General features: G+C 45.4%; 1 protein-coding gene across 1 annotated transcript in view; it reads left to right on the top strand.

Annotated features, from left to right (window-relative positions):
- The first annotated feature begins 3295 nt into the window (after positions 1 to 3295).
- The window catches only part of SALL1 (spalt like transcription factor 1), a 23066-nt gene continuing 10663 nt past the window's right edge, over positions 3296 to 15698 (top strand). Inside the window, exons 1-2 of the mRNA XM_039386148.1 lie at positions 3296 to 3411; positions 11602 to 11694. Of these exons, the coding sequence (XP_039242082.1) occupies positions 11619 to 11694 (76 nt within the window). The 5' untranslated portion in view covers positions 3296 to 3411; positions 11602 to 11618. The remainder of the gene's footprint in view (positions 3412 to 11601; positions 11695 to 15698) is intronic.

Genomic DNA, 15698 nt, shown 5'->3' with positions numbered 1-15698 from the left:
TTGCAGAAGTCCATTGTGTGTGTTAGTTTAACAGCAGTTATGTGGAGATATAACTACACAGTTGTGTATTATAATATTTGTTACTCAATGTCACTAAGCCAGAATTCTTAAAAAATATATGAAATCTTAATTTTTTTCTCTGGTTTTTCAAAACAGGAAACATTAATAAAGCAATATTTTTTTTCCAGTGTGACTTGAAGCTGGACACAGAGAAATGGATTACATTGCATATTTTCTACACAAACATAGGGATTAATTTAAATTATTCCCCTAAATCAAAATAACTAGACTTTTTGGCAGCCTTTGAAGTTTAATGAATGTTTATTCTTGCCATCAAGTGTAGGTTTTGGGACACCCTGCAGGACCACTAAAACAAGATGATCTAAGGCTATTTATATAAAATAAGCCAAAGCCAAGATGTTTGTATTCAAGTCATGAAGAAAATGCAAGTATTTAAAAGCAACTAATATTTTGTTTTACAAATTCCAAGTTAAAGATGCAGAGTTGTTCCCACTGTGCTGTCAATGTCTGTAGCTTAGGGTTTATACATTAACTACAGTTCTGATGATTTCAAAAGTAGACTTGATATAGAAGAGGTCTCTGCTGCAGCTTGTATGCTCTCCTAGGGCTGGTTTCCACTCTTTTAGGGACACAGAAAAAGTTGCTTTGCTCTTATCTTCCAGAGAATTCCTTTCAAATGTCTCTTATCAAAGTTGACAACAAGTACGTATTACTTACAGACATTTCAATGTGGGTTTTCTGTAGAAGCAAATTAAATCAGGTCATGGGATGTAATAAACCAGACATAGGATTTCCAAATACATTCTATTTCTTTCATGGTTAACACTTTTTGAAGTGCACCACTGAAATGCTGCATAAATGTAAAATCTGGTTTGCCTCTGATGACTGTGATTGACTAAAACAGTAGGTAGTGTTCTTGGAGATATTTAGCTTCTGATAATTCAGCCATACAGACAGTCTCCGATTTTTTTTATTTTTTTTTCCTGGAGGGCCATTTTCACATGTACAAAAAATCCCTGAAAACTAGATATTTTTTATATCTAAAATTCACAGCATGTCTTGCTGTTAAATTGCCACCTTAGAGGCCTTTTTTAAATTTCATTGAAAATGCATATTAAATCAAAGTGATAGACACATGTAATGTAAAATGTCTGTCAACAATTAGAATCCCATTTAGAAGTTTGTAAAGCATAACAATTTAAAATGAATTTAAATTGAGAAGGAAAGTTTTTAGATTGAGAAGGAAAGTTTTAGCCTGAAGTATTGCAATTTTGTTCAGAACAAATCCAGGGGTTTTTTTGCTCTTTTCTGAGTGAAGGAGAAATAAAAGAGCCAGAGCTTCTAATGTAATTGTTTCACTATCATGTGTCAGTCAAGCAATTTCATTCTTTCAACAATAAAGTCCAGATTATATTATTTTATTTTGAAAGATATAATAAAGCATCAAGAATGCAAATAATGTAATTCCATGTAAAATCATGTTGCCCTGTTATGGAATGATAGAATAGCCCAGGCTGTTCAAAAGATCATCTGATCCAACCTTTCAATGTCAAGGAACCTCGAACACATTGCAGCTGAGCCACTTGATAAATCTGTGCTTTTGTATTGAAAAGTGCAACTGGTTTTATTTGGATAGACTAAATCCCTATCCAGTAACATCCATGTGGTTTTAAAAAAATCCTTTAAGGGAAGCTTTATAAAATATCCATTGTATTCTTCTAAGGTTTTACAAGCTTTACATACAAACCTCCTGGATATCCTGAAACCATGGGATCCCCAGGAAAACAGGACCTGTGGCACACTGAGACCAAGTGCCTCCAAGGCAGTTTTGGCCTTGTGTTGCTGCACCACTGAAGACTTCCCTACCTAAATGGTTCTGAGATTGGCAGTTAAAAGGGTACAAAATTTGGGATGACACCTGGATTTTCCGAAAATTTAGGGCCTAGCAAAATCTGGAGTTAGAGTAGGGTTTATGGCTAATATTTATTGAATGCAGTGTAACCATCTACAGTATGGTTTGCCATAAAATGAAAGTATTTTCAATTAAGTTCAAATTTTGTAGGTTTTTTTTTTTTAGTTTTATAATATGCACATTTCCAAGCAGTATTCCACAGTGTCAGATTTCTACACTGAAATTAGAATAATCTTGCAGATATATGCCAAAGCTTCAAGCACAGAACATTGTATTCTCTGTAGTGATGCATAGCTCCTTTGAGCAGATACACTTCCAGGACTGATATACTTGTGTGTAATTCCTCCAGATTAAATTCTGGCTGTTTCTAGACATTCCAGTTATCACTTGGATTGATTTTATGAGAATGACAATAAGGAAACAGAATAATAAGAAATCAAAGCATATTCTATAGTTAATTTCTGAGAACTTTACATAGTGTGCTACAGGTTACAATTACTACAAAAAAAGATAGTGTGATATCACAGAAAAAAAAGGATGCAAATTACCAGTAACTGGTTTTGTCTTTCATTATTTAGTATTTTGATTGTCTTTGAGTAATCTCGTTGAAGAGCCGAGATTACCCGCGATTAGCAGATTTGAGCAGGTGGTTTAAGGAGCTGTACTCCGAAAATGTCATTGTTGTTTTGCTTCGAGTAGCAGTGAGTGCTTTCCCAGTCACCAGCAAGCAATTCCTGCAGGCTTCCCTGAATGTGGCAACCAGCACCCGTTATGGGATTTTGTTGCTCGAGGCAAAACATTAAACGCAGGCCCCTCCCAAGGCACAGTCTATAGCACAGGAACGTGTTACTGAACATTCTGCAGCCCTGGGCAGCTGCGTGCTCCGCGGGGCTGCTGGTGCCAGTGCTGGCCCCAAATGTAGGGGTACCAATCTGTCTCCCCCATTAGGCTCACAGCCATCTCGCTTTCACCTTTGCACTGAGTTTACTTAATTGCTTCTGCTGAGCGTGACCCGTCGTGGCGCATGGGCAGGGCTTGTTCCACTTTCGAGCCATCTGCCAGCAGTGGGGCAAAGGGGCAGCAGGTCTGGCAGCCCTTTGAGAGCAGCACTACCTGAAATTGAATTTTGCTATTTGAAAATTCTAGGAGTGAAATAAAGAGAAAGTGAATGATCCTGCAGAGTGAGCGCAGCAATATTATTGTGTTGTGACGTTATATGAACAGGGTTGGAGAGGACAGTACTGAAGCTGGAAAAAGGAATGAACCATATTTATCCTTTCTTTAATTCCACTTAATTCAGTACATTGCTAATGCATTTGGCTCTATGTTTTCATTTAACTATTATTCTTGTGTATTATAGCACTGCTTTTGTGCAGCATGAAAATGGAAGCTGCTTCAACAGCAGAAGAAGCCAGGTTGACTAAACTCGAGAGACAGAACAAGTGACTTCCAGCCTTACAATGTATGGGAGTGCAAAGGTATGGAACTGTCAACTAAACATGTTAACAACAGAACTGTTACTAAGAGGTATGGGATTTACATGCTAGTCATTGTCACTGATGCCTTCTCTAAATCTTTCCTTTATATAACAGTTGTTTACACTCCTGAAGTTAGTAATGGGCCTGATCTGGCACACTCACACAAATACAGCTCCTCTCAGAAATCAGTTTGTATAGACTGGGGGCTTAGACGCATATTTTATTTGCAAACAGCTGGAACAGTTTAAGAAGTTACTGCATCACACTTTGTTGCCCCATGCAGGAGATTTCCATCCCTTGCTGTCAAGGATGTTGTGCAAACGTTTCTCCTCATGCTGGTGCAGCACAGACTGGCAGAGCCCCCCGTAACAATTGCCTCAGCTCACTGGTGGGACAGTGACTTCCAGGTGTGGGGCAGTGATGCACAGTGGTCAGAAACGTGTTCCATCATCACAGTTATCCCCTCCTCCAGATTTGCTCAGGTGCAGTTCTAGACTGAAACACTGCTCGTGGTGTGCTCTCAATGCTCTGCTTCCTGCACAAGGATGAATGTCACCAATCATGTTTAGGATTGGGCACTCACACTGCAAACTTCTGAGGACAAGAAAAGTAGCTTCTCATGTTCTCAGAAACGAATATATGCTGTATCCTTGAGTTTTACAAACTTTGATGAAAGTTATTCCTAAACGTAGCATGTTGTCTTATATTCAAATAGGATTCTCCCTGATGTGCTTTGCCTCCTGCAGGATGTATGTGACATACTGATGGGTTGAATTGCTGAACCATTCCAAACTGGGTCTACCTTTGTCTTTGCATGTAGGATTTTTGCACCAAATGCCTTTAGTATTATCTAAAACTTACTCAAGCTTTAAATTCTTATTCAGGCAGTACCTGAATAAGGGTGTCAGTGGCCGGGAGCAAGCTCAGATGAGCTTAATGATTGTGTACAGTCGTGGGGAGAGCCAGTTAGTCTGCAGAAAGCTGCTTACAACATGCAAATAGAGGTGTTCGGCAGCCCTGGACACTCCATGTGAGAGGGAATTTGAAGTTCTGTGAAGAAGGACCGAAACACAGAATACGTAACTCAGGGTGAGATTCAAGAGATAGTTTGTAAAGCCAGGATGAAAGTCCAGGCTTACTATATAAAGCATATGAAGAATGGAAACAATTTTTCTAACCCCAAATCTGGTTTCTGGATTTCTAAGGAAGGGTCTTTTAAGTCTCTTTTCGAGGATTGTTCTTTGAATCCTGTTACTTGAGCTTCTCTTACGTAAGGAAAGGAAACTGCGAGGCTCATTTTCTAGGTGGTAGCTGTGTGATCTTGAGTTTATGAAGCAGCAGTTTTCAAGGCTCTTTCTGGGTCACTGATGTAGTATCTGCTGATAGTTCAGTAGGGCTGGCTGGCAGCTCAGCGCTCAACTCTTTCCTCTCTTTTCTGCTGTGGAATTATTCTAAGAAATCAGAAACTCCTGGAGTTACCTTTTGAGGTAGGTAATGGCTATTGTTGCCATCTGAACATTATAGGATCACTAATGGGAAGAAAAGAAAACTGCAAAAGTGTGGCTGGGGGATCATATTGCTCCACGAGGAAATGGGCTCCCCACAGGACCAGATAGTGCATGTGCACGTCTGTGAGGGAACAGTATTTGCACTCAGAGAGGTACGTGCTGCATAGTGCCATTGCAGACCAGTTCTCTTAACAGCCTGGCTCAAACTGGGGGCAGAAGGTGCGTGGGGAGGACTCTGCTTAGCTCAGGCATGGAAAGCAGAATATTATTCATGAGGCATTTACTTTATTGCAAGTAGCGGCTGCCAGGCCAGCTCCGTGTGTTGATGCAGAGAGCATGACAATTTTCACGTTGTAAACACCACGCATTAATCAGGGCACCTCAATATTATGCAAACAAAATGCACGTACTTACAAATACTTCCACTGTATTCGAATCAAAAATATGTCATGAAAAAGAGAGGGCTTGTCAGGTTCATTTCATTAGGCAAGAAATTTGGGACTCTACAGGCAACATTTCCCCTGAGGCTTGAAGCATGTTTATTCTTTAATCGCTATGTATTCTCCAGATTAAAATGAAACCTTAAAATGTAAATAAAAATGCACACTCTGTAAATCTGATTTGACAGCAAAATTCTTTTCGTGCCAACAACACATGACTACCTTGTAAAAAATCATCTGCAGGTTCTATTACAGAGAAAATTGTCATGTGAAATTTTGGCCTTCTATTTGTATTTTGACAGACTATAGAACTCTTGTGCAATTTTGATTCAAAGGTAAGCAAATCCTGAGGGAACACCTTTTTTAAGAACACGTATTTTTCCTCAAACATCCTGGAAAATACCTCCCTTGGTCCTACTCCTTCATTTGCTTTTTAATGGCTCCCACCTCCATATTTTATACTATTTTAAATAGTTATTTGACAAAGAAATTATAGTTATGTATTTTATTAAAAAACAATACTAAGACTCTCATAAATAGGTACCCGGATGCAGAGCAATTGAGTGAAGTTTTCCTACTGCATAAAGGCACTTTTCTTAAAGCAAGATGTCAAGAGGAAATCTTGACTGATATAGCTAGTTATAGCTCATCATCTGATATCAGATGTATTTTTTTCATGACTCTTCTTTTGACATGTACATATTTCAGTGTCTCTTTTTTTTTTTTCCCTTGTCCTATCCTGAGGTATTGTGATGAGAGACATCACAATATGTCTTTGGAAGATGTCTTTGTAGCCCAGAATGGTTTTTAGGTTTTGGTTTTTCTTTTTTTTTTTTTTTAATCTAGGGCTGGAGAAATCTCTGTCACTTCATTTCTAAACTTCTGGTTCTCTGGTGGAGCCACATGGTGGCTTTATATGGCTGTGATACACTAGGATATTAAAAAAAAAAAATAAACTGGGATGCAGAGGCATGTGGCTTGCAGAGAAAACTTCCCCTGTGGCACCAAATAAAATTCTTGGTTCTCTATAGAACTAATAGACTCATTCTGACCATACCTGATGACCACTGTGTAACAAATTAGTGAGAAAGTTTTTTGACCTAAGCAGCCTATCTAAAATACTCTCTAATTTATTTTTTAACCTAAAAAAAAAAAAGGTACATAAAGGATAGAGTGATACCTTGGGAGCAGTAATAATGTTGAAATCAAGAATCAAGACACTTTCTCAAGTGTATGGTATTTAATTTAAAAAAATTCTTATTTTTTAACATGGTAAATAATACATTCTAATATAAAAAGATGTCAAACAGAGGAAATAATGATAGGCTTCAGGGGGTGAGAATATTTGTAATTACTTGCACTCTCTAGTCATGTAAAAGTGCATGGAAATCTTTTGCAGTGCTGCATATTTATCTTTCTGTATGTTGTTTTCCTGCCTTGTGAGCTGCAGATACAGGATAGTTGCCCATACACTGATGTGGGATATTTTTTATTCCTGGGATTTTAACTCTCTTGCCCGAGTAAGAGAATTTTCCATCTAGCTTGTTTACTTCATGATTTATGTCTAAATTGACAGAGTCCTTCGGAGGCATTCGTGTTAAATTTGAAACAAACATATTTAATGCTCGTGTTGTAATAAAACAGCTAAAAGAGCAGATTAAAAAGATATGCACAGAGGGGTCTGATTGATTGAGGGATTGATTTTACTACTTTTCCCGTAGGTGGGTAGTGATGGCTGTAAATCTCTTGATAATCATTTCAGAAGCACCTTCATCAATAAACTCAAAAGGGACAGCTAGGTGTAAAAATTTGCCGGCCATCAGGTCAAACAAAAGGCAGCAAATATGTAAAGAAAGAACTGAATTAAATAATCCCACCTTGACTGGTTATGGCATTAGTCATTTTTATCTCGGGGGCGGAGGAGTCCCCATCATTGAGATTCTCTGGGATTAAGGGGAGAGAGAGGGAGAGGTTCTTTCCCTGGGTTTTTTTTTCCCCTTTTTCCTTTGGCTCAACCCGTATTGCTTACGATTCAATTATGCGGCTAAAAGCTTGTGTTTGTGAGCAATGATCAATTATTAGTTGTCAGTAATAATGGAGAAGGATTCAATTCTGGTGCCCCCTCCCCCCTTTTTTTTTCCCTTCCCCCTGGAGAGTTACCATTAGGAAATGAATTAAAAAAGAAACAAAAAAAAAAAAGAAAAAAAAAAAAAAGCCAGAAGAGAGAGCAAGGAAGGGGGAAGCTGACAGCATGTCCACAAAAGTAGTTATACCTAAACCCACACAGTCACAGGACTTGAAATGTCCATAGTGAATAGCATGATCCAGGCTATTGATAATAAAACAATTCCGGAGAGCTGGTGCTTGCTGCCCCGGGGTAGCTGCGCCCCAGGACTGTCTCAAAAGTTTATTATACATCGGAGCATAAAGCCAAGTTCCCAGCTGACTGCAGCATCTGGAAGCCCCTAATTACACACATTTCTAAAATATATGTAACCTGTGTTAGCTGACAAACGGCAAACTTGCGAGGTCAGCTGCAGCGCCGCTTGCAACTCCAGTGCAGTGTAGCTTTTTCAGCTAAAATAAAGGCAAAAAGAGAACACAGAAAACGAGGAGGAAGAGAAGGAAGGAAAAAAATATAAAGACCAAGCGCCCTGCTAATTGGAAGGCGCATATTTTCGCAGGGTGACCGTGCGAGTGGCCCGGTTACCGGGGAGGCTCTTTCCCGCAGCCGGTACCGCCGTGCGGGGCAGCGGGGCCGGCGCGGAGCCGCAGGTTGGGCTGCCCCGACCCTCGGCTGCCTCCGCCGCGGAGCTGCCGCCAGCCCCGAGCGGCTCGGGCAGGAGGGGTCGAGGGGCATGTGCACAAAATATTAAATCAGTTGGATTTTCCCTCCGCACCCCAGATCGTTATTAACGATGTATTGTAACTATATGAGGGGATCGCGCAGCTTTTAACCCCACCGTGTTACGGGTGTTGTGTCTGATCGCAAACCTTAATAACAATAATCCAGTCTAGCGTGATGCATCTCATTGGAATCGTCTCTCAGCAGAATGAACTGCAAATTATCCCCTGTTTACCATCTCCCTTCAGTGCTCATCTCAATGAACTGGAGATCGATCCCCACCACGGGTGTCTTGCAGCCAGGCTGATTTGCATTGAAGCACATTAGAAAGCCTCCCACCTCCATTAAAAAGAATAATCCGAGGGGGGGAAAAAATCTCCAAGGTGTGGCAGGGAGGGAAAAATATGTCACTGTCATTTGGAGCTTCGAGAGGGAAAACCCGAGATCAGAGTATTTACGCTTGTGAACTCTCACAACTTCTGTTAGAGACAATGACGTTTAATTGATGTATTGCTATCAACAACAATAAAGACCGATTTTTTTCTAGCCCTGGCACTGCTGCTCTGCCCCCACCCTTTCCCCACCCCTCCCGGCCCCCAGCGAAGAAGAGGAAAACAAACAATAAATAATCAACCGGTCCTGGATGAAATACCAGGCGCCGCTTTAGCACTAGCGAGGAGAAGAGAAACGAAAAAAAAAGTTGTAAAACTTAATTTCTCCGGATTAATTTCTTTTTCTTTAAACTACTCTTTTTCTTCTTGTTGTTGCTGTTGTTGCTTTTTAATTACTGGTCCGCGGCCGCCTTTTTCCAGCCACGAAGTAAAGGTACTGCGCATCTGGGGAAATTTGTCTCAAGCTTAATCGGCAAAAGTATAATGAAATTGTAAACGCGAATAATTTTGGGAGAGCGTCTGGCTTAGAAACCGTAGGAAGCTAATGGAGTGATTGATATAGTTAGAAATACAGACACAAATATGCAATAGATCCGCGTGGGTATTTTGTGTGCATCTACGTGTGGCTAGCAGTGAGTAACGTGTGCGCTTCTGTGCGTTCAGGTTCGGTTTCTTTCCCACTGTCTCAGGGTAAGGAGGGTGACAGCCTGCGCTGAGTGTATCCATCTCTGCCGAAACATCTCTTTAAATATTCAGTGAAAAATAATGTCATGTGAAGTACCACCTATAGCAGCATTATTATCTTCATTCTTCAACATCATCCCCGCTGATAGCTTCGTTTGTCTTTTTCTCAAAATCTACTGTACCGAATGCTGCGGGGAGGGAGGGGGCTCGCCCTGTGCAGAAATGAAAAGAAGCGTCAGTGACCACTTTGCAACGCTGACTTAAATAGTGGAGTGGCACCTGGGAGGCTTTTTCGGTTCGTATGCGGTTTTTTGGTTGTTTTTTGCGGCTGTTTTTTTTCCCCAACCCTTCTTCATAAACGTTTTACTGTCTCTTTCGTTTAATAATGAGAAGAAAACGCCAGTGAGCCGGTTCCTCGAATGGGAAGATTTGTCCCTCTCTCCCTTCTCCTCTCGCTCACTCTCTAGGTTTTACCGGCTCATTTGAAATTGAAATGAGTTGTATCTGATCAGCCTCTTGCTTTTACAGAGAGTTTGTTAATATTAATACGGGAAAAAGGAGTAGCTCCTATAGAAGAGTAAATAATCCGGGGGGGGGGGAGTAGGAGGAGAGAGCACTAGATGGGTCAGGGTGGAGGGAAAAAGCCGCCTGCGCTCCTGCTTCTGCCGGTTCAGCTTATTTCACAGAGTTAACTTTCCGTGCCCGGAGCAGCGCGACACGCGGAGGGGCGCGGACAGCGGAGCTCGGGGGGACACCCGCCATTTACCCACGGTGCACGTGTAGCGCTGGACGTACGAGATATTAAAAACAGCGTTATCTTGTAGCCTCTCTGCAACTAAACTTTTTATTTCAAGACCGTGACGTTTGTAAGACGCCTCTCCTCTGAAAGTAACACACGGGCGTAAAAGTTCGGTGTGTGATGTATGTATCCCATGACAGGAGCTCAGTGCCCGCAGGGTCCCCGTGTTGGGAGCGTTCGGGACCGGGGACAAGCAGGGGAGCGCAGGGGCCCCGGACAGCCCCGGCGGGCCACATTGAGCGCAGCCCGGCCGGCCCTGGGACCCTGCGCGGCACCGCGGCCGGGCCGTTCTGCTCCGCGCTCCGCTCGGCGCGGCCAGGGGCGCCTCCGGCGGGCAGATGCGCGTCGCTCCCGCGTCCGAGAGGGAAACAAAAGTCAGGAGCGACCCGGGAGGGGAGGGGGGGAGATCGGGGAAGCGAAGGCGCCCGCGGGCCGGGAGGGGGAGCGGAGCGGGGCCGCGGAGGGAGGACGCACCGCCCGCCCCCGGCCCCGCTCGCCCCGCGCTCCGCGGGCGGACTGACGGCGGGCGCAGCCAACCCGCGCGGCGCGGGGGCGGAGCGGCCGCCTGGTCCGCCCGCCGCTCCCAGCGGCGCCCTAATTGTCCTGGGAATGTGTGAGGTAAAAAACAAACCCTTCCTATTTTCAGCACCCCTCGGGCCGTGATATATGGAAAGAGAAGTGGAGTTGCGGGGGGAGGGGGGATGAGCGGGGGAGAGCTGGAAGAGGGCGAAATGGATCTTTATTTGTAAATGCGGGGACGGGCGGGGGGGAGAAAAGAAAAAAAAAAAATCCTAAAACTTTTTGCAGCAGCGGGACGGAGCGAGCGGTAGCGCGCGGGGCCGGCGGCGGCCGGAGCGGGGCCGGGGCTCTCCCCGCACAGGCACTTGCCGGGTGCGGGGCCGACCCTCCGGAGCCGATGCTCCCCGCCGACCGCCCCCCGCCGTGCTTCCTCCCCCGATCGATTATTGCTCACCCTGCCCTCCCTCCATCGGTTCGGGCTGTGGGCGAGGCGGGGGGAGCTTTGGGGAAAAAAAAAAAAAAAGAAAAGAAAAAAAAGTGAAATGCAGCTCAAAGCTGCGGGAAGGAGGGAGGGAGGCGCGGGGAGCCCGTCGGGGCTGGAGGAAGGGGCGAGGGGAGACACATTCCTATAGTAACCAGGATGGCGCGATGCAGCTCCAGCTGGTTGCTAAGAGGGTTAAACTGTATCCAAACAGCTTTGGGGAAATCCAGCCCCTTCTCCTGCCACATGGATCGACTCATTGGGTGGGAGCGGCGGAGAGACAAGGGTCTCCAGCAAATCAGCGCCTAATTGATTAAGGCGAGCTGGTTTGAATAGAGCTGGCCATGTGCCAATCGCCTTTCAAAGAGCCCCTCTATGATTAATCGCAATGCATTATTGATAATCATAATTATAGCAGGACACATGCGCGGTGCGCGGAGGATCGGGGAGGCTGGGGGGGGGAGGCTCGATTTCCGTAATTTTGAGAAGATTTTTTTTTAGTAATTTTTTATTCTGCCCCAGCTGATGTTTGAGCCAGCATGTCGCGGAGGAAGCAGGCGAAGCCTCAGCATTTCCAATCCGACCCTGATCTGGCCTTGTTATCCCAGCGAAATGGTGAGTTCTTCTCCTCTCCCTCGCACACATTTTAACACAAACACACACGAAATAGATGAACTTACCTTACGGGGAGTCGGGACCGCGTCGGGCAGCGGTGCAGGACAGAGCAGGATCTCCCGGAGTCACACGCGGGGGGGTCCTTCTGGGGTTTTGGTGCAAGTTCTTGGGTTTTATTTAATTTTTTGAACTCAGCGTTTTGTTTCGTGTGTTTCTTAACAAAACTCCAAACTCTTTCCGTTTTTTGATGTTTTCCCTCCGCCCTCTCTCAGCGGGGCGGTCTGGCATCCTGAGCCCGCAGGAGATGGATCCGCGCCCCCCGCGTCTCTCTCCGCGCCCCGTGGAGCTGGGAAACAAAGTGGGGCTGCGGTGGGGCGGCTGATCCCGTAGCCCCGCGGGACGGATGCCCCGTCCGGCCACACACGCTGCCCACGCCGTCCCCCCGAAAGGGCCGGAAAATCCCCCCCGGGCACCCACTTTCTCGCCCGTCCCCCCTTCCCCCCCCGCGGACCCCAGCGCTCCCGCACCCCCCGCTCCCCCGCAGTCCCGCCGAGCGGAGGACGCTGCCCCGCCGCCCAGCAGCCCCGGCCTCCGGCTGCACCAAAAGCTTCCTGGAGGCGGAAAAGTTGCCGCCGCCGGGCCGGGCCGCGGGGGGATCGCCCCGTCCCGGGAGCTGCTGCCGCCGCCGCGCCGGGCTCCGCGCAGCCGCCCCGCCGCAAAGGGGGCTCCGCGGCCGCAGCGCGGAGGCTCCAGGGCAGCGGGGAGCTGCTGGTTTTCCCTAAGGTTGTGTTTTATTTTTATTTTTTTCCTCCGTCTCCCCCTCTCCTCGAAGTTGGTAAGGGAGGGGGATAAGCGCTGGCTTTGTGTCCGCCAGGATTTGCAGAGGGAGCATGTGAAGTATCTTTTTTTTTTTTCCCCTTTCTTTCTCACCCCCCTTTTTCCTCCCCTCCGGAACAGGGGGATTTCGTAGGAGTCCGGCACAGCCCTGCGGGCGGCGGAGGGGACGTGCCTCTGCCCGTACCTGTGCTGGACGCGGGGCGACAAGTGGCCGGCTAGAGCCGCGGCCGGGCGGCCCGGGGCAGCGTCCTGCCGGGGCAGCGCCCTCCCTGCGGCCGCCACCGCAGCCTCCGGCCCCCCCGGCGGCCATGAGGAGGGCGACCGCCGCAGAGCCGCGGGGGGACCCGCCGGCCGCGGCGCAGAAGCGCTTCAGGCGGGCAGGTAAGGGAGGAACGGGGTGCGGCGGAGCCCCTTCGCCTCCCGGCCCGGCCCCGCCGCTCAGGAGCACCGAGCACTTCCCGCGGCAGCTTCTCCGGGAAGCGGTGGCGCGGGACCCTTCTCCGGGAAGCGGTGGCGGTGCCGCCCGGCCCTGGGCGCGGCGGTGCCGGAGCCTCCCGGCTGCGCGGAGGGACCGCCGGGGACAGAGTCCCGGGCTCCGCGCGGGGAATTAGGTCGGAAAGTTTGTGGGATGTTGTGCTTCGCTTGTGAGCGTTTACCCGGCTTCCAAAATCCCCGGGACGCCCGCTTTGTACACCAGCAAATAGATCAGCATTCGCTCCGCGGAGCTCTGCGAAACCTTTCTTAAAAGTCATTTGGGTCCTGGGAGTCGACTTTTGGTTTTTAACCGAGTTCGGCGCGTATTGAGTGCACTCGAGTTTTGCCGTTTCCTCAGCATGATCCCCTTTCTCATCTCAGTAAACGTATTTATTTTCCTTACGATATTATTCCTACTTCCGCTCGAAGTTTGGAGTAGCAGTTGAGGAAGCGTTAGGGTTCTAGTTGTCTTTCATCGGCCTTCTATGAAAGAATTTGGAACTTCTTAAAGTGAGCAGAGAAAAGGAAAGCTGAGATGGAAATTATCTTGCTGGGAAAGCAGAGAGGGATTTTTCACATCTTCATTTCGTATGATTGCATCTTTTGACGTTCGCTATCTGTTTTGTTTGTTTTTACTGGATGGAACAGGTCAAAACAATCTCCAAGTATGTTTTTTAAAAGTAGCCGTTTTCTTCTGTTTTTAGTCTTTTGATCTGATTTTGCACATCGTTTTCAAGTGAAGGACAGTGGGAGTGTGAGAAAGGAATGTTAACTGAGCAGCTTTCCTGCCTGTTGCTAAAGGATGTCCTTGAAGTAAGTTGGATCTTGCCTGAAATGATGGCATGGTAGTGAAGCTTTTGTTTGGTTTACGTGGCTATCGTAAGTTAAAGAAGTGAATAACGAAGTTTATTCTTTTTAAAAAGTATTGAGCGGTTTCCTAGAAAAGCGATGTGCTTTACTAAACTGTAGAAGCCTTCCCCTTCCCTTCTCTAGTACCAGTATTAGGTTATGGTTGGTTTACAGGGTTAGACGATAAGTTCTGAGTAAGTTACCCAGAGGGTGTGTTTTGTAATGGTGCTTCAGGGTTCAGAACGCTGTAATAATATTAGCATAGAGGTACCCCTGCCTTTCCGGGGTCCCCAGCCCTGGCAGCAACTTCACACTTGAGCAGCACTAGGTGGGTGAGCTGCGACGAGGACGAGTTTGCTTTATATGCCTTGAAATTGCAAAACAAAACCTCGAAATTCCAAGCGCTCCTTTCTTCTCCTTTCATACTGTGAATTCAGGTTTGCTAATCCATCCACAGTTCGCGCAGGGTGCAGGCGAGTGAAGCATCGCTAGCCCTTAAGGCACTTGCAGTAAGGTAGTGCTGGGCAGTGTTTTGAGCAAATGAATAGAGTGGTTCAGTGACAATTTCTTGCATATGATTTGAATTCTGGTTTATTAAAAGTTTCTGCAATGGTTTCATATCTAAAGAGCAATAGGAAAAAAAGTTCATCAGACTGTAACAGCATGTTTTGGTTTGTGTTTGTTTTTTTTTATCGAGCTCTCTCTCTTTTTTTTTTTTTTAAAGTTCAAAGCTCATGCAATTCACTCCCACCAGGAAGACTTTCCACTTTAAATGTATTTCTGGTGCAATCACTGGATAAGTTAGTTTACCCTTGGAAAATCCTGTGTATGTGCACATTTGATAAAGTTCATATTGGAGCAACCGGAGCAGCTCTCAGATTAATAGCAGAAATTACTTGCAGCATAAATTATATTCAACAAGTAACTAATTACTGGTAGGAAGTGGGTAGGAGATCGCAGGAATATTTCCTTTTGTTAATAAAACTTCACTTTTGTGACATTTTAGAATTTTTTTTTTTAGTTGGTTGGAATTACATTCTGAATTGTTAAAGAATATTCTTGGAGTGTAATTTTCCAAGGCAAAAGTTATACTGGAGAAATAAACCATCTAGACTTTTAGAAAGAGAAAATATTTGTTGTTCTTCTGTATAAAGGCTCATCAGAACCTATGCCTTTTTGTGTCAGTAATGGATTTTGGTGAATTCCTGCTGCAGCATTATGATCATGCACATCATTGCTATTGGGCCCATGAAAAGAAAGAAATTGTGATTGCTTTCCTCAGTAAGATCCGAAGGACAGGATGCTCAAGAGACAGAATTGCTTAGTTAGGCTGCTTTTAGTTTGTTACATAATTAGGCCTTTTTGTACGGTAACTGCAGTCTGTTGGTTCAGAACACAGACACTTGTGTTTTTTCCAAAGGTGAGCCCAGGGTGTAGAGGGCCTTGTGAAATATCACTTATGCAGATGAAATTCAGAAATAATTAGTGAAACCCATATGGTGGAAGTTGTCTAAACCTGGTGTTAGTTCAGACCTGTTTTGTGTGTGTTTCCCCTACATAACCCCAATCTTTGTCTTGCTGCAAAATATTTATGTTTTAGTTTGTACCTTATTTATCTTTTTGATGCTAAGTAGCATCTGGCTCCCCGAGGACAAGCCCTCCTGTATATTTAGCTGTACCAGTGCTTATTGCATAACTGGCTTTTAACCATATTCATGCTTTAATTGTGGAAACATGAATCTTTATTAAAGTGACCTGAGGTGCCTCAGAAAACACAGTTATGTTTCTTGAAACTCTTTGTAAAAAAACAAAAGGGGCAGCTGCTGCCAAATGCCCCTCGAAGA

The sequence above is a fragment of the Pipra filicauda genome, unplaced genomic scaffold (assembly GCF_003945595.2).
Source record: "Pipra filicauda isolate LSUMZ 115617 unplaced genomic scaffold, ASM394559v2 scaffold46_size3722508_pilon, whole genome shotgun sequence".
Taxonomy (NCBI): Eukaryota; Metazoa; Chordata; class Aves; order Passeriformes; family Pipridae; genus Pipra; species Pipra filicauda.
Note: the sequence above shows the minus strand (reverse complement) of the source record. Positions and strands in the feature narration are given on the sequence as shown.